Source organism: Hyla sarda, chromosome 9 (assembly GCF_029499605.1).
Source record: "Hyla sarda isolate aHylSar1 chromosome 9, aHylSar1.hap1, whole genome shotgun sequence".
In the NCBI taxonomy this organism is placed as follows: Eukaryota; Metazoa; Chordata; class Amphibia; order Anura; family Hylidae; genus Hyla; species Hyla sarda.
The window spans coordinates 84,214,632-84,236,032 of NC_079197.1; the positions used below are offsets into that span (position 1 = coordinate 84,214,632).

Here is a 21,401-nt window from a genome sequence, read left to right on the forward strand (position 1 = left end):
AGGCAGTCACCACGGAACGGGAGACCTGAGCTAAGTCAGAGATAGAGAGAGAAGACACCCATTCTGGAGGGACAGCGAAGCCCACAGAGTCTGGAGGAGAATCCTGAGTAGAAATACCAGGAGGGTCTAGGGGTTCAGTGGTGCAGGTGAAACAAGTTGGTTCAGCAGAACCAGACATTTTTGTATTACAGCACTTGCAAGTGTAATAGGTGACCAGGGCCCCGGTTAGCTGTCTAGAAAGAGGGACAGTTTTGGGTTCGGACATAGCAAATTAAAACAGCCTCACCCAGTGTCTGTGTCCCCAGTAAGGTAGCTGCTGTGAGGAGAACTCTGTCCGCAGCTGAGGAAAGGAGAGAGAGAGGGGGGGGGGGGGAGGATATTGGATACAGCCCTTGCATGTGTAATAGGTGACCAGGGCCCCGGTTAGCTTTCTAGAAAGAGGGACAGTTCTGGGTTCGAACATAGAAAATTAAAACAGCCCCACCCAGTGTCTGTGTTCCCAGTAAGGTAGCTGCTGTGAGGAGAACTGGGTCCACAGCTGAGGAAAGGAGAGAGAGGGAGAGGGGGAGAGAGAGGGGGAGGGGGAGAGAGAGAGAGAGGGGGGGGGGAGAGAGAGAGGGGGGGGGGGGAGAGAGAGAGGGGGGGGGAAGAGAGAGAATACTGGACCAATGAGAAGAGGGGCCGGCTTAACTAAAGGCGCCTCACATTGGCCCTGGTAACACCTCTGCGCGCGCACAGCGCTCATTGACTACAATGTGAGCCCACAAGTTAAAGAAAGCCGACAAGAATAGCCGACAAGAATCGCAGACAGGGGATAGAAATATGCTCGGCTATAATGGCGCCCGATAGCTCTATATGAGGGAGCGTGAGGGGGTTGACAGAACATCCACGATGTCTGTGCTCCCTCAATCGCAAATGGGGAAACAGTGAATGCCATGTTCCTGAGTCCCCACCTAAAAACAGGAAAGGAAAAGGGAAATAAAAATCTAAACGCCCCTAAACCGGAAAATAAAAAATGTTTGCCTGGGGAACCCTAGACCAGCGTCTACCTCCTACAGACACTAAAGCTAAAACTGATTCGCTCAGGTGCCTGTAGGCGGGTATACCGGGCCGACTTTTCTTGCTGCCATAGTGTCAAGTCTCCTAGTGACAGCAGCATATACCCATGGTCTGTGTCCCCCAATGGAGCCGATAGAGAAAAAAAATTTCCACCGGAGTACCCCTTTAACAAAAATAACTATTGAATATGTTACTATTTTTCACACCAAATATATTTTCAAAGGGGCTACTGACATGCCATTCTACCCAAGTAATACATTCATACAAAGACACAAAAACAAAACTCAGAAATTAAGTTATTTATAATGATGTGAAATGACATAGGGAAAAAGCATTGAACAGGTCAAGAAAGGGATGTGCAAAAAGGCATGAAAAGCTAAGATAATAGCTGAAATCTATCTGTAATTAAAGAGCAATCCAGCTCCTTGTCAATGAAAATTGATATCAGCTGGTTCAGTCCTAACTGATGACCTACAAGAAGAAGTTCTCTTTACCAAGGAGTCACACAAGACAACTCATGATGGGTAAAAGCAAAGCGCTGTCTCAAGACATATCTGTGTAGGTTACAGGCACATTTCTAAGCTGCTGAATGTTCCAGTAAGCACTGTTGGGGCCATAATACGGAAAAAGGAAAGAATCATATCACCATGAATTTGCTTCTACCCGATGCTCCTCGCAAAATTTCTGACAAGAGAGTGAAAATAACTATCAGAGGAGTTGTCCAAGAGTCAAGGACCACTAGTGTAGACCCTAGAAATAGCAGGTACTGTTGTCTCAAAGAAAACAGTAGTAATGAATGCACTCATTATGGCCTGTATGCACGATCACTACACAAGACTCCACTGCTGAATAAAAAGTATTTTGAAACTTAAAGTTTACTGCACAACATTTATAAAAGCCAGTGAAATACTGGGAGAATATAGGGGGGGGGGGGGGGTATTAAAGGATTTACCAGATTTTGCATTAAATAAGTGTGTTAATTTGTCGCAGAATTTGTTTGTGTTAAATTTGCAACTTTTCCTGTGACTTTTGGGTTTACACAAGAAATCAAGGTGTTGTCCTTTTAGATTTATAGTAACTTCAATGCAGTGGTAATGGATTCATCAGGTTTTTAAAAAAAATCGATCATCTAAACCACCCTTGATAAATCTCCCCCATAGTGTGGTCAGATGAGAGCAAAATTAAACCTTTTGGATGCCATAATATACAGCATGTTTGGTACATATTATGTACACGCCACTGCACTTCACCCTAAAACACCATACCAATAGTAAAGTTTGGAGGTGGGAACATCATGGTGTGGGGCTGGTTTTCATCAAATTGTACTGGCTATGGAAGAAAGGATAAATGGGCAAATTTACTTCTTGACAAAAATCTGCTGCCATCTTTCAGGATGATGAAGATGAAAGGAGGGTGGACATTTCCCCAAAACAATGATTCAAAACACAAAGCCAAAGAAAACTCTTAAATGGTTATAAGGAAACAAAATAAAGCTGCTAGAATAGCCCAGACAATAAACTGACTTAAATCCCATTGAAAATCTGAAAGAACTAAAGATTCATAGAAGAGGCCCTTCAAGATTTAAATATTGTTTGTGTGGAAGAATGGGCCACAATCCCACCAGACCAATGCATGCAACGAGTTTCTACATACAGAAGGCTTCCTGAAGCTGTCATTACCAACAAAGGCTGGTTCTTTGTATGTATAGATTACTTGGGTTCTTACCAATATCCGGAGAAAATTCAATAGCACCTTTGGAATATACAGGGTGGACCATTTATATGGATATACCTTAATAAAATGGGAATGGTTGGTGATATTAACTTCCTGTTTGTGGCACATTAGTATATGTGAGGGGGGAAACTTTTCAAGATGGGTGATGACCATGGCGGCCATTTTGAAGTCGGACATTTTGAATCCAACTTTTGTTTTTTCAATAGGAAGAGGGTCATGTGACACATTAAACTTATTGGGAATTTCACAAGAAAAACAATGATGTGCTTGGTTTTAACGTAACATTATTCTTTCTTGAGTTATTTACAAGTTTCTGACCACTTATAAAACGTATTCAACGTGCTGCCCATTGTGTTGGATTGTCAATGCAACCCTCTTCTCCCACTCTTCACACACTGATAGCAACACCGCAGGAGAAATGCTAGCACAGGATTCCAGTATCCATAGTTTCAGGTACTATAGAATGGGAAAAACAAAAATTTGAACAGGACCCTCAGTTTACGCAGAAGATTTTGTTCAGTGATGAGACAAACTTTTATGTGAATGGTGAAGTTAACAAACAAAACCACCGCTATTGGTCTAACACTAACCCACATTGGATAGATCCCTCCAAGACTGTTGGAACACAAAAATTGATGGTATGGTGTGGTATATGGGGTACAAAGATAGTGGGCCATTCTTCATCAATGGAAACCTCAAGGCCACTGGATATGCAAAATTGCTACATGATGATGTGTTTCCCTCTTTATGCACTGAAGCTGGCACATTCCCTGAGTTTTTCCAGCAAGGTGGTGCACCACCACATTATGGGTGTCAGGTCTAAGCATTCCAAGATGAACAGTTTCCTGGAAAGTGAATTGGTCATCGTGGGCCAGTTGAATGGCCCCCAAGGTCTCCCGATCTGTCCCCCTTAGACTTTTATCTTTGGGGTCATCTGAAGGCAATTGTCTATGCTGTGAAAATACGAGATGTGCAGCACCTGAAAATATGGATACTGGAAGCCTGTGCTAGCATTTCTCCTGCAGTGCTGCTATCAGTGTGTGAAGAGTGGGAGAAGAGGGTTGCATTGACAATCCAACACAATGGGCAGCACATTGAACACATTTTATAAGTGGTCAGAAACTTGTAAATAACTCATGAAAGAATAAAGTTCAAACCAAGCACATCATTGTTTTTCTTGTGAAATTCCCAATAAGTTTGACGTGTCACATGACACATGTGTCACTCTTTCTATTGAAAAAACAAAAGTTGGATTCAAAATGTCTGACTTCAAAATGGCCGCCATGGTCACCACCCATCTTGAAAAGTTTCCCCCCTCACATATACTAATGTGCCACAAACAGGAAGTTAATATCACCAACCGTTCCCATTTTATCAAGGTGTATCCATATAAATGGCCCACCCTATATATTTAGTGAGAAAAATGGTGACGTATTCAGTACAATATTTTAACCACTGTATACAATTTACTTGAAACACTGTAGGAGGCTGGACTTAACAGCCACCTCTTGCATAAGATAGTGCCATGCTGTATCCTGGTATGTGTAGCTTATTTCAATAAAACGAATACCACTATATTTTTTAAACAAAAGGTGACTCTTGAATTCTAGGCCATACAGGCCTTTCAAACTAGTTAAAAGTAAGCAACTTTTCTATTGCTTTTATATTTAGTTTATTTTTACATAAAGATGATCCTGCATCTTTTAGTTGTATACCCAGATAAAAATCATTTCAAGTGGTTTTTATGGAAATTTCTTCCTATATTTGTGCCTAAAATTAGAAGTACAATTCAAGTTCTCATTTTAAAAGGCTATGGCCACCATTGCAGACAATGTTTTTTTTTTATTCAATAAAGCATATTTACCAAAAATTACAAATTTAAGACAGATTGTCTTCTTCCGCTTGCAAGTTTTACAATGAGATTGCTCAGTGTTCATTCTGTTAGCCAAGTCCAAAATTTGTATTAAATCCAACTGTAAATATGTTACATAAATATGTACACAAAATGTATATAACGCAATACAAATATCTGCAAAGGTGTCCATTACCTTTAAATTACATTTGCCAATGTGTGGTTTTAGTGCATTTTTTGGATTTTTTTAATAATTAAAAAAACAAAAATCCTTGGTGCATTCTAGTTATCAGGGTGTTTGTAGAGGGCATCCCTCTACACCAGCCATACATGCTTTCATACTTTGCCAAACTTTTAAAACAGCTAATTCCCACAGTGTTTTTGTCTGTAGTCTTAAAATGTTACTGTCCTTTATGAAAACATTTGTTTCGCACATATGCCATAAGGTTTGATTGGTCAGGGTCTCAGTGCTAAGATTCCAACCAATCTCTAGCCATGGGAAGCACACTACAGCGTGCTTAAATCTTGGGCTTGGTATTTCATCCAAATGATTAAAGGAGTCAGTCTTCATAGACTTAGAATGGATTTCCTGCAATCAGATGGGCTGAGTGAATAGCCGAAATGTAAAGCGCGCTGCCATGTGATCCACCAGGCTATATCTAAAGATTAGAGGCAGGTCTCAGCAAAGGGATTCAATCTAAACTATTGACATTACTCATTGACTTGCCAAAAGGTTTTTCAACCACAGTAACTCAACATCTGCGTTTTATTGTTGTGTTTTTGTCAAAAATGCTATGGCCTGATCTTAAACGGGAAAAAAAAAAAATATAAATCCCCATAGTTAAAAGGAGTTTAAAAACAAAAGCTGAAAAAGTTTGAGTAAAAGTAGCCTTAAAGAAATTAGACAATAGTAGACCCTACTGTACAGTAGAATAAAAACTGCAAGTAATAAAAAAAACTGTCCCAAAGGTTAAACCCCACTCCAAGTAAGGATAAATGGGTTACTTTATTTATGGGATTTTACACTATAAACCTTCATCACCTGTCTCTTATAACTGAGGTTTTTGGACAGCAATTGCAAAAAGCCTAGAAAGCAAGGACTCTGGAATCCAGCAGTAAACATTTTTCAGGACCGGATGACAGGAGCACAACTAACCAAGTGCCATACTAACCTTGGTGCCCATGTGCATAGATCCTGAAAAATGAGAAAAGAAGTTAATGGTTGCAGGCAGAAACCTTTAAACAGTTTTGCACTCTTATTAGTCTATGTCCATCTCTGCAGTAGTATTTTCAGAGGACAACTTGAACAATTAAAAAAAGGTGCTAAAATTCCAAAATATATTGAAAGAAAATTTAAATAACAAAATAAAAAATAACAAGTGATCCCATTGTTTAGTGTGCAGAACAGCAGCCTCTTAACACTCACTACAAGGAGTGTAACAGCAAAAAAATAAAAAATGGAAGGTAGAAAGGTGCAGGTACAGTTATGGTTATATGTGATATGAAAAAAACATTCTTTGTAATGAATATCACATTTGCCAAATGGTAACAATTTCTATTGTGAACTCTCTCCGAACCACAGCTGTCTTCTGTCTTACAAAGTGCTATCTTCTTAGCTTGGGTCTGGGAGGCTCATAACAGTCAATGGCAGACTCCATTTTTCAAGGGTCCATTTAGTATGTAACTATTTTGCAGCCTACAAAGACTTTGGAAGGATGAGACTTTTTGGTGTGGTAAAAACACCTACACCTGGTTATGAGAAGACAGACTAAAATGGCTTATTGGAGAAGATTGGTTTAGTACGGCTGACATCAATAAAATATGAAAGTAAAACAGTCCATCCAGATACTGATAGCAGATTTTTGTGGCAGCAGTTATGAGCTTCTCCTCTGTACTCCATATAGAACTTTGATCCCTCATTCACTGTCCAACAGTCCACCCTTCTTCACGAATAGGAATTTACTCTAACCCAATCATGGGATTTAGTCTCTGGATTGGTAGAATAGGATATATCCTGACTCTGAGTTTTTGGAAATGTCTGACGTTAAACCGTAGAACTCTTCAATGGCTTGGGCATCAATTTTCTGTTGTCAAAAAGAAAAATATATAAGTTTTAGTGAATAGTTTTTAAATACTGCACGAAATTAAGCAGTGAGCAACTGAAACAAATAGATCATTCACAGTAAAATTGTGACCTGTAATTTACCTTTAATCCCTTTTCATGGGAGGGAAGCAAACAACACTTACAACCCACCCCCCCAACAAAAACACTGAAGTTGTGCAAATTCCTCATAATAGAAGAATACACTTCTAGGTTTGAAACAAGCATAATATGTGAGTGATTCTTACTCTGTACAGCACTACATAATGTTCAATGCACTCAATGAAGTTTTGTACACTTCAGCCTTTATTTCTTTCAGAAGTTGGCAATTTAATGCAGTTCACATTTGGTATCATTGCCTTTAAATTCTCTAACTTGGGTCAAATGTTTTGGGGTCTTCCACAAGCTTCTTAGAATAAACTGCTGGAATTGTGGCCCATTCCTAATTTTAACAGTCAGGTTTGTAGGCCTCTTTGCTCACACACATTTTTAGTTTTGCCCATAAATTCTTTATTGGGATTGGGGTCACGACTTATGAGGGTGACTTCATTACTTTCATCATCACTTTGTTGTCTTCAAAGCCTATTTTGCCACAACTTTGAAAGTATGCTTGAAGCTAGATTTTGTAAAATATCAAGAGATGTATATTTTTCAATATACAATATCATTGTATATACAGTCATGACCGTAAATGTTAGCACCCCTGAAATTTTTCAAGAAAATGAAGTATTTCTCACAGAAAAGGATTGCAGTAACACACGTTTTGCTATACACATGTTTATTCCCTTTGTGTGTATTGGAACTAAACCAACAAAGGGTGGAAAAAAAGCAAATTGGACACCAAGCTCCAAAAATGGGCTGGGCAAAATTATTGGCACCCTTAACTTAATATTTGGTTGCACACCCTTTGAAAAAAATAACTGAAATCAGTCGCTTCCTATATCCATCAATAAGCTTCTTACACCTCTCGGCCGGAAATGTTGGGCGCCTTTTCCCAATAGCAACTTTAAGATCTCTTTACAGGTGTTCAATGGAATTTAGATCTGGACTCCTTGCTGGCCACTTCAGAACTCTCCAGTGCTTTGTTGCCATTCCATTTCTGGGTGCTTTTCGAGATATGTTTGGGGTCATTGTCCTCCTGGAAGACCCAAGATCTCGGACGCAAACCCAGATTTCTGACACTGTGCTGTACAGTGCGACCCAAAATACGTTGGTAAACCTCAGATTTCATGATGCCTTGCACACATTCAAGGCACCGGATGCCAGAGGCAGCAAAACAACCCCAAAACATCATTGAACCTCCACCATATTTTACTGTTGGTACTGTGTTCTTTTCTTTGTAGGCCTCATTCCGTTTTCAGTAAACAGTAGAATGATATGCTTTATCAAAAAGCTCTATCTTGGTCTCATCTGTCCACAAGATGATTTCCCAGAAGGATTTTGGCTTACTCAAGTTCATTTTGGCAAAATGTAGTCTTGCTTTTTTTTTTTTTTCAAAGTAAAATTTTACATAGAGTTCAAGGTGTAGCCTTGCTTTTTTATGTCTGTGTCAGTAGTGGGGTTCTCTTGGGTCTCCTGCCATAGCATTTCATTTGATTTAAATGTCGATTGATAGTTTGCGTTGACACTGATGCTCCCTGAGCCTGCAGGACAGCTTGAATATCTTTGGAACTTGTTTGGGGCTGCTTATCCACCATCCGGACTATCCTGCGTTGACACCTTTCATCAATTTTTCTTTTCCGTCCACAACCAAGGAGATTAGCTACAGTGCTATAGGTTGCAATCTTCTTTATAATGTTGCGCACTGTGGACAAAGGCAAACCTAGATCTCTGGAGATGGACTTGTAACCTTGAGATTGTTGATATTTTCCCACAATTTTTGTTCTCGAGTCCTCAGACAGTTCTCCTCTCCTTTTTATCTGCTTTCAAGTTGCTTTTTATGCCCACACCTGTTACTTGCCCCAGGAGAGTTTTAAGGAGCATCACATGCTTGAAAATCAAATTTTTCCAAAATTTTGAAAGGGTGCCAATAATTTTGTCCAGCCCATTTTTGGAGCTTGGTGTGACATTATGTCCAATTTGCTTTATTTCCTCCTTTTTTGGGATAGTTCCAATACACACAAAGGGAATAAACATGTGTATAGCAAAACATGTGTTACTGCAATCCTTTTCTGTGAGAAATACTTCATTTTCTTGAAAAATTTCATGGGTGCCAACATTTACGGCCATGATAGCAGTCATTTTACCCAAAAATCTATGGCGAAACGGAAAAAAAAAATCATTGTGCAACAAAATGGAAGAAAAAACACCATTTTGTAACTTTTGGGGGCTTCCATTTCTACGCAGTAAATGTTTTGGTAAAAATGCTACTTTATCTTTATTATGTAGGTCCATACGATTAAAATGATACCCTACTTATATAGGTTTGATTTTGTATTACTTCTGAAAAAAATCGTAACTACAAGCAGGAAAATGTATACGTTCAAAATTGTCCTCTTCTGACCTCTATAACTTTTTAATTTTTCCACGTATGGGGTGGTATGGGGGCTAATTTTTGGCGCTGTGATCTGAAGTTTTTATTGGTATTATTGTTTTGATCGGACCTTTTGATCGCTTTTTATTCATTTTTTTTTAGGTATAAAAAGTGACCAAAAAGACGCTATTTGGGAACTTGGAATTTTTTTGCGTGTATACCATTGACCGGGCGGTTTAACTAACAATATATTTTTATAGTTCGGACATTTACGCATGCGGCGATACCCCATATGTTTATTTACACCGTTTTTTTTTATGGGAAAAGGGGGGTGTTTAAAACTTTTATTAGGGAAGGGGTTACATCATCTTTTTTAACAATTTTTTTAAACTTTTTTTGCAATGTTGCAGCCCCCATAGGGAACTATAACATGCAGTACATTGATTCAATACACTGAACAATGCTTTTGCATTGCAATGCATTGATCAGTGTTATCAGCGGTTGATTGCTCAAGCCTGGATTTCAGGCTTGGAGCAATCAATCGCCGATCGACACGCAGGAGGAAGGCACCCTCCTGCTGCGTCCTAGCTGATTGATACATCGCGATTTTATCGTAATGGTCCCGATCAGCCTGACTGAACAGCCGGGAAGCTTTCACTTTCGACCCGGCGATCAATTTTGATCGCCGCATCTAAAGAGTTAATGCCGGACATCTGCCGGAATAGTGATGTCCGGCGTTAGCCACGGGTCCTGGCTGCTGATAGCAGCCGGGACCATGCGGTTATGAAGCAAGCTCAGCTCCTGAGCTCGCTTCATAACCCTCCTGTGCCGGAGCGCCGTATAAACCCGGCGGTTTGCGGCAAGGGGCTAAAGTTATGTTAACCACGTGTTGAAATAAGCTCACAACAGCTGTTTCAAGAATATCACAGTATAGTATATATAGATATTGAATCTATGACATATTGCCATTCTATTTCAGGTACACATGTAGTGTGAGGAAGAACAAGGTCATATGTGGATGGTTGGTAATTTCCAATCAGGAACGAGTACATAATACACATACACCCACAAGTTAATGCTATACAACCAACCCACATGGTAAATCATATATGTATATTTATAGACAGGAAATACATCCTGAATAAGGATAAACATGCCCACATTTATAAAAGGACACTTCAGTCATCATAAACACACCCATCATCTGAGCATAAGTGGCTCCAGAGAAAGCCAACAGGAGTGCACAGAGGAAAGAAGCTCAGGAGACCAGGCCAACCTGGAGGAGGCGTGGATGAAGACACTAGGACAACTGACCAGATGGGAGAAGGAGGCGGCCATCTTAGACAAAAAAGCAAGATGAATCCTCTATTTTGTATGGACTGACTAGGCCTGAGATGGCGAGATGGGATTATTCTGACATTAAGAAAACTCCTACATAGTATATAAACTAATCATTGTAATAAAATATAGTATATCTATGTATGTATAAGTGCCATATTTACTCATTAGTTAATAAATAATCCACTTTTTATATAAAAGCCTGGCATGATAATTTCTCCATCATAGATAAGAAATGTTTTCTTGATTCTGAAATTTCTGACATGTTTCCACACAGTTTTTGGATATCTGCTACTGCAGTTTTTGAGCCAAAGCCAGAAGTGTATTCAAAAGGAATGGGAAATATAAAGGTTGGACTTATACTTCTGCTTCCTCATGGATTCACTTCTGACTTTGGCTGGAAAAACGACAGTTTTCATGCCCGATGAAGTGATTTGCATCTTAGGTAAAAGCAAACACAGGTTTATTTTCCCCATCTGTTGGTGTGTTCAGGCCTTTCAATATTGACAGTTTTCTGAAGCAAGTCTGTGTATGATTATAAAAACTAAAGTGGCAGTTTTCCACAAAAAAAAAAAAAGTGTGGAAACCTAGGAGACTCTTTTGCACCGAAACTATACCTTCCTGGCTAATATCCTGAGATGTTGATTCAATACCTTACAATTTTCTAATAATGACATTTTTTTGTGTGAAGTGCAACATGATGCTACCACTCCCATGCTTCACAGTTGGGTAGGTGTCCTTTGGCTTGAAAGCCTCTGACATTTTTCTATGTACATATTTATGGTCACCAAGGCCAAACAGTGCCAGAAAACATTTCTCTAAAAAGTACAACCTTTTTTGTCATCATCTACCCTTACAAACTATGATCTGTTATTTTTTTTTCATTTATTTTTTTTACGTGCGTTTTGGAGCAGCGGCTTCTTTTTAGCTGAGAGGCCATTTAGGTCATGTCAATATATGATAATCTCTCGGAGCCAGAACAGTACCGTATTTTTCGCCCTATAGGACGCACCGACGTATAAGACGCACCCAATTTATAGGCGCAAAATCTAAAAGAATAAAGATTTTGAACCCAATAGTGGTCTTCAACCTGCGGACCTCCAGATGTTGCAAAACTACAACTCCCAGCATGCCCGGACAGCCGTTGGCTGTCCGGGCATGCTGGGAGTTGTAGTTTTACAACATCTGGTGGTCCGCAGATTGAAGACCACTGGATAGGAGGTAATACTCACGTGTCCCCCGCCGCTCCGGACCAGTCACCGGTGCCCTGGATGTCGCTCCATCGCTGTTGCCGTGTCCCTGTCGCTCCAGAACGTCTCTGCTGCTGGCCGAGTATCCTCGCTTTCCGTCGCCGCCATCACGTCGTTACGCACGCCGACGCACGTACGCAACGACGTGATGACGAGGAAGGAGAGCGCCAGCATACAGGGGACTCATGAATGGAGAAGACACAGAGGAGGCAGGTAAGGTCCCTCCCGGTGTCCTGTAAGCACTAACCCGGCTATTCAGTCGGGCTGTTCGGCACCGCCGCGGTGAAATCACGGCGGTCCCGAACAGCCCGACTGAACAGCCGGGTTAGTGTCACTTTCCCTTCAGACGCGGCGGTCAGCTTTGATCGCCGCGTCTGAAGGGTTAATACAGGGCATCACCGCGATCGGTGATGTCCTGTGTCAGTCGCGGGTCCCGGCTGTTGATGGCCGCAGGGACCGCCGCGATAGGGGTGTATTCGCCGTATAAGACGTACCGACTTTTCCCCCTCAGTTTTGGGGAAGAAAAAGTGCGTCTTATACGGCGAAAAATACGGTACTTCTTCCTGTATGGCATGATGGCTGTGTTGCCATAGAATTTAAATTCACATATCAATTGAACAAAAGAACATGGGACCTTTAAGTATTTTGATATTGGTTCCAAGCATCTACCAGACTAGTAGATCTCCAATTCTTTTTCTAAAGTCTTGGCTGACTTCTATTGATTTCCTATGAGGTCATGCAAAATCCTGCCGAAGGTCCCCTCTGGTTTCCTCACGTGATCTCAATTAGCCTATTAGACACTTCTAAAGCCATGGACATTGTTTTTTTGTTTTGTTATAAGCGATAGAAAAGCAGTCAGGTGGATGTAAATTTCTGACCAACTGGAATTTTGTTATAGAGAATTATAAATGAAAAGATCTGCTTGTAAGAGTAGATATCCTAAACAATTTACTAAAACTATAGTTTGCTGACATGGTTTCTGTGACTTCAACTTAAAAGGGGTATTCCAGGCAAAAACTTTTTTTTTATATATCAACTGGCTCCAGAAAGTTAAACAGATTTGTAAATTTCTTCTATTAAAAAATCTTAATCCTTCCAATGCTTTCTGATGACTCACGTCCCAGGAGCTGTGCAGCTCCTATGGGGATATTTTCCCATCATGCACAGCTCCCGGGACGTGAGTCATCAGAAAGCAGTTAGACAGAAAACAGCGAATCAACTTCAGAAGCTAATAACTCTTGGAAGGATTAAGATTTTTTAATAGAAGTTATTTACAAATCTGTTTAACTTTCCGGAGCCAGTTGATATATATAAAAAAGTTTTTGCCTGGAATACCCCTTTAACAGCATGAAAACTTACAACTTTAAATGTAGGTTTCTGGTACTGTTTGTCTGGCATAGTCACAATATGTCCATGCCATCATCACCTATTAGGTGATCCAATATGATTAGGAGACTACTTTCTCCTGTGGATAATCATGTCACCCTGTGCACACAAAGGCATATTCAGGGTGCATATTGCATGAATCCTGCTGAAAAAAATCCTACTGTATGCAATTGTGTCATCTGCTGAGCACCTTCTTAAGGACAGCAATACATCCAGTGACATTATTTCACTACACTTCGCATAACTACTATTCATTCCAAGAGCTGTACAGAATTAGATAGCTGACTCATAACTTCATATTGGGGTTTCTATCACCTCGTTTTACTTGTATATATATTTTATACTACGCATTTTTGCTACTTATGAAAATATGACAATGGGAGATTACAATTAAGAAAACACTCTCAACCACATAAATATGTATGTCTGACTGCCATATTCCCAATTCCTTACTGCATAATAGATACTAGAAAAATTTGGCAATATAAAACCAAGGCTGAAAGAGTGATCAGCCAATATGTAAAGACACTAGTATGGATGTAACAGGGTGTATACTAGAAGTATGACTAAAGATCGGGAAACTGAAAAGAAGAGGCCACACAAAAAACAACCAACCTCTACAATGTCATCATCAAACAGCAGCCAGAATCCATGACTCTTCACAATGGTGATGTAGTGTCCACGATTTGGGCCACTGCAAAAAATGAAAAATATAAAAAGTTATGTTAGGTTTGCAAATTTAAATTTTAACTCCTTAAGGAGCTGTTTTTTCCTTAATGCATTTTAAAAGCCATAGCACTTTTATTTTTCCATCCACAGAGCCATATGAGGGATTGTTTTTTTTTTGCACCGCTAAAGACTATTTTACCATAAGACGTACAGCATAAACAAACAAAATTATTATTTGTCTCAATTTCTCACAACTACAATTTTGCAACTTTTGAATTTCACTTTTATGGAGTGCACTTTACGGTACCACTGACATGCGCTTTTCATTCTGTGAGTCAATGTGATTAAAACTATTCAGTGGTTACATGCTTATCCTTTATTGTACTGCTATTAAATATTTTTTTTTTTTTTTTTTTTTTTTTAATTTTTTTTTTTTTACACAAAATAAGTATGTTTCAAATTTCCCAATTCTAACCCCTACAACTTTCTTATTTTTAGATATACACGACTGTATGAGGGCTCAATCTTTTGCGAAGTGAACTGTATTTTCTTTTTTATTGCATAAATGTGACTTTTTGATCACTTTTTTATTTATTTTTTTCCTAGGATGTGATGTGACAAAAATCATCAATTTTGGAATTGGTATATAATTTTTTTTGCATTTACGACGTTAATCAATCATACGGGATTATTAACATTCTATTTTAATAGCTTAAAAATTTTCACATGCAGCAATACCAAATATGTTTATTGATTTTTTTTATATATATTTTTTATTTGTAAAATGGGAAAAAGGGGTGATTTAATTTTTTATTGGGGATGGGCTTATTCAAATTTTTTTTAAACATTTTTGATTAAAATGTTTAGGTTCACATAGGGGACTTTTTATAGCAATCTACTGATTTTGATTACTGCTAAGCACTATGCATTGGCATAGCACTGATCAGTGATATTGGTGATGCATTTGTATAACTTACTAGAAGAACCTTACAACTGGATCCTGAAGAAGGTGAATTAATCAAGTAGAGACTCATTGGACCCCACAATCACAATAATTCTATGGGTCTAACAAAGCCCCCCTAATGCTTTAAATGCCACGATCAGCATTGATCAATGCCATAAGTGTTTGTTTTGATTTTTCTTCTCTTTGTCTTTCCAGCATGCTTCACTGCAGTGCAGATAACAGATCTTATTCTTAGTGCTGTGTTAAAACAGTTTTGCAAGCAGAGGCGCCCAGGCTGCAGTGAAAATAACAGATCAGAATACTTACTGCTCTCTGTAGATATGGAACTGTAGATAAATAATAAATCTCCCCACCGCATATTATATATATATATATATATATATAGCTAGAAGTCTCCAAATCAGGAATAACAGGGGAAAAGGGGAGTGAATAAAAAGGAGATTTTTTGTACTCGCCGTAAAATCTCTCTCGTAGCCTTCATTGGAGGACACCTAACTGATGGGTATATGCTCTTGCCACTAGGAGGCGCTGACCTTAGGAAAAAAGTTGTCTCCTCCCTGGTAGGATATACCTGCCCACCTGCAGTGAGGTAATCAGTTTTGTCACAAAGCAGTAGGAGAAGCCAACAAACACATACGTCCAAAGGACCCTAGAAAGGAATCCCGGATAAACAACCCAAGAACCAGAAAAAATTGTCCGGAAAAAAGATGATGAAATGGGTGGGTGCGGTGTCCCCCAATGAAGGCTATGAGAAAGAGATTTTACAGTGAGTACAAAAAGTAATCTCCTTTTCTCAGTGGCTCTTCATTGGGGGACACATAACTGATGAGACGTACCAAAGCAGTCCCCTAGGGTGGGAAAAAAAGCAGCAGTAGATAGCCAAAAACAGAAAGAGAGCCAGGCTGTAATAGTGGACAGTAAGCACACAAGCCTAGACAGTAAAAATGTCTGTTGAATGCTCTCAACAGAAAAAAACAAAAAAAAAACAGGGGCCCCGCCAGATACTCCACCTATATAGTGGGAACAGCTAGATGGCATCATCTTGGAGGCAGAAAAAAAAACTCACCAAAATAGTCCCTCCTGAGGAGGGAAAACAAGGGTGGCCGAGATGAAAACTCAAGTACAGACCCATGCCAAGCACCCTGATCCCCATACCCCCTGTGGAAAGGGCATTGGCAAAACACACCAGGCGCAGTAGGAGCAGGGAAATGCTGCCCCACAGGCACGGGACAAGTGCTGGGCGGTCGGAGCCCCCATGCCCCAGCGGCAACCATCGCTGTTTGGAGGAGCCACCTTGTGTCCCAAGAGGGATCGGAATCCTGTACACTGGAGCTGGGCAAAAAAGACAAGACGTGTTGAGAGCCATTCCAAACAGTGACGAGTAGGAGTCTGAGCCACATCGGACAGAAACCCCAGAAAAAAAGACCTGGAGGTATAGGGAGGGGCTAAACTGACTGTCGCTCCAGCAGGCCCCATGTCAGAACAGAAGTGCTGGAAAGGTGGGCTCTACACCTACAGAGCGGTCTTAGCATATGTAGGAACACAGACATGGGTACCCCACGATAGTAGTTGGGTACCAAGACTGCAGACACAAAAGAAACCGCAGACATCCAAGGGACCAGCAGGAAGGGAGGTATGCCTCTAGCAGACCAACAGTGCAAACTAAGCAAGGAGAACACAGAGTGATGCCGGTTGCTAAGAAATTCCTTGGGACCTGCAGAAAAAAAAAACACACCCCATTCCCTAATGGTGCCAGACACCAAGGCTGCAGACACAGACTTAGGAGATGAAGAATGAATATGGAGCAGGAAAAATGCAGACAGCGTGACTTAGAGGTAGAAAGGGTGCCAAGAATCCACAGGTACACACTCTGTGGAACTGCCCCTGGAAGAGAGATACTGGACTGCAGCTGCGGCAGAAACGTGGGAGGAAACCAGGTGGAATAGAACACCATGCAGACACAGTCTGGCTATGTGGCAAAGGGACCATGGCCATGCCGGGTCCCTCATACGGAAACACACAGTGGAGTGAGATACCAGCCTGTAGACAGAGAAGCAGGCATGCAGAGAGGGACCTGGCCAAGTAGGTAACCTTGTAAACCGGTATGTGGTGCGGGGTACAAAGCCCATGGAGCAACATGGGGTGACGCACTTGAAACTACACCATGGCAGTGGGTAACCTGAACTACCGTCCACAGGGTGAAAGTGTATGGTAGGTGACCTGAAGTAGTAGTAAGCCATGCGGAAAACAGTCTGGCCAGCAGGTAGAGGATTCCTGAGCACCCAGGGTGACTCCATTCAACCTCCCACAAAAAGCGGGGTACTAGAGTGCGGCCTATCCAATGGGTGACCTGGTGGTGCAGAAAACCCAACAGACGAAGGATTGTCCTACTGGTATCAATTCTGTATACCTGTAGGGATCCTACTTCAGATCCCTCACCCAGCTGTGAGGTACGGAAAACCTGGCTGGAATACATCCCTGACATCCCGTATAGCTGGGTCAGTTCTATGTATACCACGCACAACAGTGGGGTACCGGAACTATAGCCACAAAAACATCAGCCGTGCGACGTGTGACAGTTGGCAGAAGAAAACATGCAGACAACTGTCTGGCTTACTGGAATGGATCCATAGTGGACAGAGAGTCAATCAGTCGGGCACCTCACACAACGGTACCGGAACTCCAGCCACAGATTAAACAGCCGTGAGATGTGTGAGAGGCAGTGTAGTAAACCATGCAGACCGCTGTCTGGCTTACTGGTATGGATCCATAGTGGACAGCTAGTCGTTCCATCAGAAACCTCGCACAGTAGTGAGGCACCGGAAGTCCAGTCGCATATACACCAGCCGTGTGACAGGTGGTGTAGGAAACCATGCAGACCACTGTCTGGCTTACTGGCATGGATCCATAGAAGACAACGAGTAATTTTGTCGGCACCTCGCCCAGTAGTGAGGTACCGGAACTCCAGCCGCAGATACTTCAGCCGTGGGATGTGTGACAGACGGTGTACGAAACCATGTAGACCACTGTCTGGCTTACTGGTATGGGTCCGCAGTAGACGAGTCATAGGGTCCGTATGACACACTGGGTCAGTTCTCAATATACCGCACACAGCAGTGGCGTATCGGAACTCCAGCCACGGATACATCTGCCGTGTGACAGGCGGCAGAGGAAACCATGCAGACCACTGGTACGGGTCCAGAGCAGACAACGAGTCATTCCATCGGACACCTCGCACAGTAGTGAGGTACCGGAACAACAGCTGCAGATACATCAGCTGTGTGACAGGCGGCAGAGGAAACCATGCAGACCACTGTCTGACTGAATGGTATGGGTCCCTAGTAGACAACGGGGCATTCCTTCGGACACCTCGCACCAGCAGTGGGGTACAGGAGTGTCAGCAGCTGCCGCGGCAGCTGTATGATGAGTGACAGACGAGACCACTGTTTGGCATAGTGATATCAGGTCCAAACAAAGCCCACACAGGGATATTCCCATGGAGATCTAGCGCAGGGTGTGAGGTCCTGGGCACTAAATGCCCTAGCCTGTGGAGAAGGGATCATATAGTATGACATGCCAAGAACACCCCAGGATGGGTGGTCGGCATACATGACAGGTGAGGAACCTCAAAAGAGACCTGAGTGTCTGTAAGGAACGCCAAAGAGCTTGCACAAGGTATGGAACTCAGTGGTAGGAGAGAACAGGTTACTTAAATATATCCCGATAGTTTCCAATGGACCGGTACATCCCAGGCAACAACCTGCCACGGTGTTTCGCATATGCTCCATGACAGTGAGCAACAATGCAGAATTAGGGACGCCAGAGGGATACATTAAGCAGCTCATGTATAGCGGGGTCACCATCTAGGGTGACTGAAACAAATAAAGCAGCCCCTAATGCAGACTCTAGGAAAGGACTGCAGATATTAAACTGCGGCCAAGGCTGCAATAGATTTAGAGTGCAATACAAGAATTGGCCACAAGTGGGTGCCAAACTACACCAAATGGTGAGAGTGACCAGGTAATGTGTGTGTGGAATAATTTTTTTATATTTTTTTTTAACTTCTTCTCCAAGCCTGCATTTTAAAATTTTGCATCCATTATTACTTTTTGGTCCACTGGGGACTTGAACTCTGCACCTCATGGTATTAACAAGATTCAAAGGAGCCACAAACAGTTCTCTTATAGAATTAGAAGAAAAACACACAGCAGGCAGACTCAGGAGCGGCGACTGCACGGAGCAGCATGCTTAGAAGCGCCTGCTAAGCCGCCGCATAGCTCCGAGGCTAGGGAAACAGGACGGCCCGGATAGGAGGAGCTCCCGCAGGGTCCGCAGCTCAGTGAGGCCGACGGAGCCACTCTGAGTACAAAGCGGTGCCGCTCCTCGAAAAAGTGGAGGGGCAGAGCTAAACTCCGCTGGAGGCACACAGTGTTAAGGTCGCAGGTAAGCACCCGTAGGCCGTAATAAGAGCCGTGTAGCATGCAAACCTGCCAGAGGGAGCCGCTGCAAAGGGCCGGCGGCTGTCCCTACAGAAACACAGCAACCCACAGAGTCCCTTTTTAGGTGGTGGTCGTGGGGGGGGGGGGGGGGGGGGGGGGGGGAAAGAGACGTACATACTCACCTGCAGATGCCAGTTTCTTATACTCACTTCAGGCATCTTCAACCAGCTTACAGCTACGCTGCATCATACCAGGCTGAGATAGCGGGGCGAGCAGGGGCAGTGGGGGACCCGGACTGGTGTTGTCTATCCACTATATCCACTATAAGACGTAAATATGGACTCACTGTTAAATGCAATAGGTACCATATAACAATGTGTGTCAACAATGTGTGGTTATAACGAATCCATCAACCGTGCTGCTATATGCTAAATTCAGCATCCCTTATAATCATCTGCTCCTATATGTTATATTATATATATATATATATATATATATATATATATATATATATATATTTTTATATATATACACATACATATATATATATATATATATATATATATATATACATACACACACACACTAGGATGACGCATCCCCCGGCTGACATCACAAGCCAGGGGGCGCGCAAAACGGGTGCCAAGTAAATTAGCTAACCCTACCGCGGCTGATGAGTCACTCTGCCTCATATTACTGCACCTCCCCCTATGAGAAACTAGGGAGTATGTTTAGATTAATATTTTTTTTAGTATTCTGTGCCTTACATAATGTGTTTCCGTACAGCCATTAAGCCTATTGCATACTTATTACATGGCAGCCAATAGTTGCAGCTCATTACTAGTCCCCCCCCACCCCCCGGCAGCGGTAGGGTTAACTAATGTACTTGGCACCTGCTCCATTGATACGGAGTGTTTGACGTGCCCCCTGGCTTGTGGTGTCAGCCAGGGGATGAGTCATCAGCCTAGTACCGCCTTCCGCCCCGGAGGCGGATATGAGGTCAGACACCGTGATAGCTCTCTGTGCGTGCTCGGTAGCCGGCATAATTGCACGGCTCACCGCCACTGTGGGTACGCATATGAGACAGACAGGACGCCTAACCTAGCTTGCTTTACAGGAAACTTTCTTTCACAGATGCTGAATATGGCCTGATAGCTTGCTTTATGTGATTTCTCCTACAGGGTTACCAAGATTCGGTGTAAGGCCTTCTCCTGCTTATAAATTTAGTGCCCCATGACATGGGGGTACAGCGGTACCTAAATTATATGTCGGTTGGGAGCTACTACTGTATCGATCACTCCTACTGTTGGTTTTTGTGTTTTGCCTGGAGGATATGACTTATCTCTTGGTATAGGCTATTATAGCCCACCTAGCCCCAGAAGAGGTCACATATAGTGTCTGAAACGCGAGTCGGGCAGCTTTAAGGGATGATATATTTGGGACAGCCAATATTACGCCTTGACACACTGTTATATGGTACCTATTGCATCTAACAGTGAGTCTATATTTACGTCTTTATAGTGGATAGGCGACACCAGTCTTTTCCCCAAAATGTTCACTTAAATGTATACATTTTTTATCAATACATTAAAGGGGTATTCCGCCCCTAGACATTTTATCCCCTATCCAAAGGATAGGGGATAAGATGTCAGATCGCCGGGGTCCCGCTGCTGGGGATCCCCGCTGCGGCACCGCGCTATCATTACAGCACAAAGAGAGTTCGCTCTGTGCGTAATGACGGGCGATACAGGGGGCGGAGCCGCGTGACGTCATGGCGCCGCCCCTCGTGACATCATGGCCCGTCCCCTTAATGCAAGTCTATGGGAGGGGGTGTGACGACCACACCCCCTCCCATAGACTTGTATTGAAAGGGGCGGGCCGTGACATCACGAAGGGCGGAGCCGTGACGTAACGATGCTCCGGCCCCTGTACCGCCCATCATTACGTGCAGAGCGAACTCGCTCTGTGCTCTAATGATAGCACGGTGCCGCAGCGGGGATCCCAGGGGTCCCCAGCAGTGGGACCGCAGCGATCTGACATCTTATCCCCTATCCTTTGGATAGGGGATAAAATGTCTAGGGGCGGAATACCCCTTTAAAAGTTAAGTTTTATTCACTCCCCCCTCTTCCCTCTTTA

The 21,401-nt window shown here is 42.3% G+C and overlaps 1 protein-coding gene across 1 annotated transcript in view; it reads right to left on the reverse strand.

Annotated features, from left to right (window-relative positions):
- Positions 1-5,982: 5,982 nt before the first annotated feature.
- The window catches only part of LOC130290381 (ubiquitin carboxyl-terminal hydrolase 12-like), a 107,797-nt gene continuing 92,378 nt past the window's right edge, over positions 5,983-21,401 (reverse strand). The window contains exons 8-9 of the mRNA XM_056537952.1: positions 13,809-13,887; positions 5,983-6,729 (exon numbers count right to left, since the gene is read on the reverse strand). Of these exons, the coding sequence (XP_056393927.1) occupies positions 6,628-6,729; positions 13,809-13,887 (181 nt within the window). The 3' untranslated portion in view covers positions 5,983-6,627. The remainder of the gene's footprint in view (positions 6,730-13,808; positions 13,888-21,401) is intronic.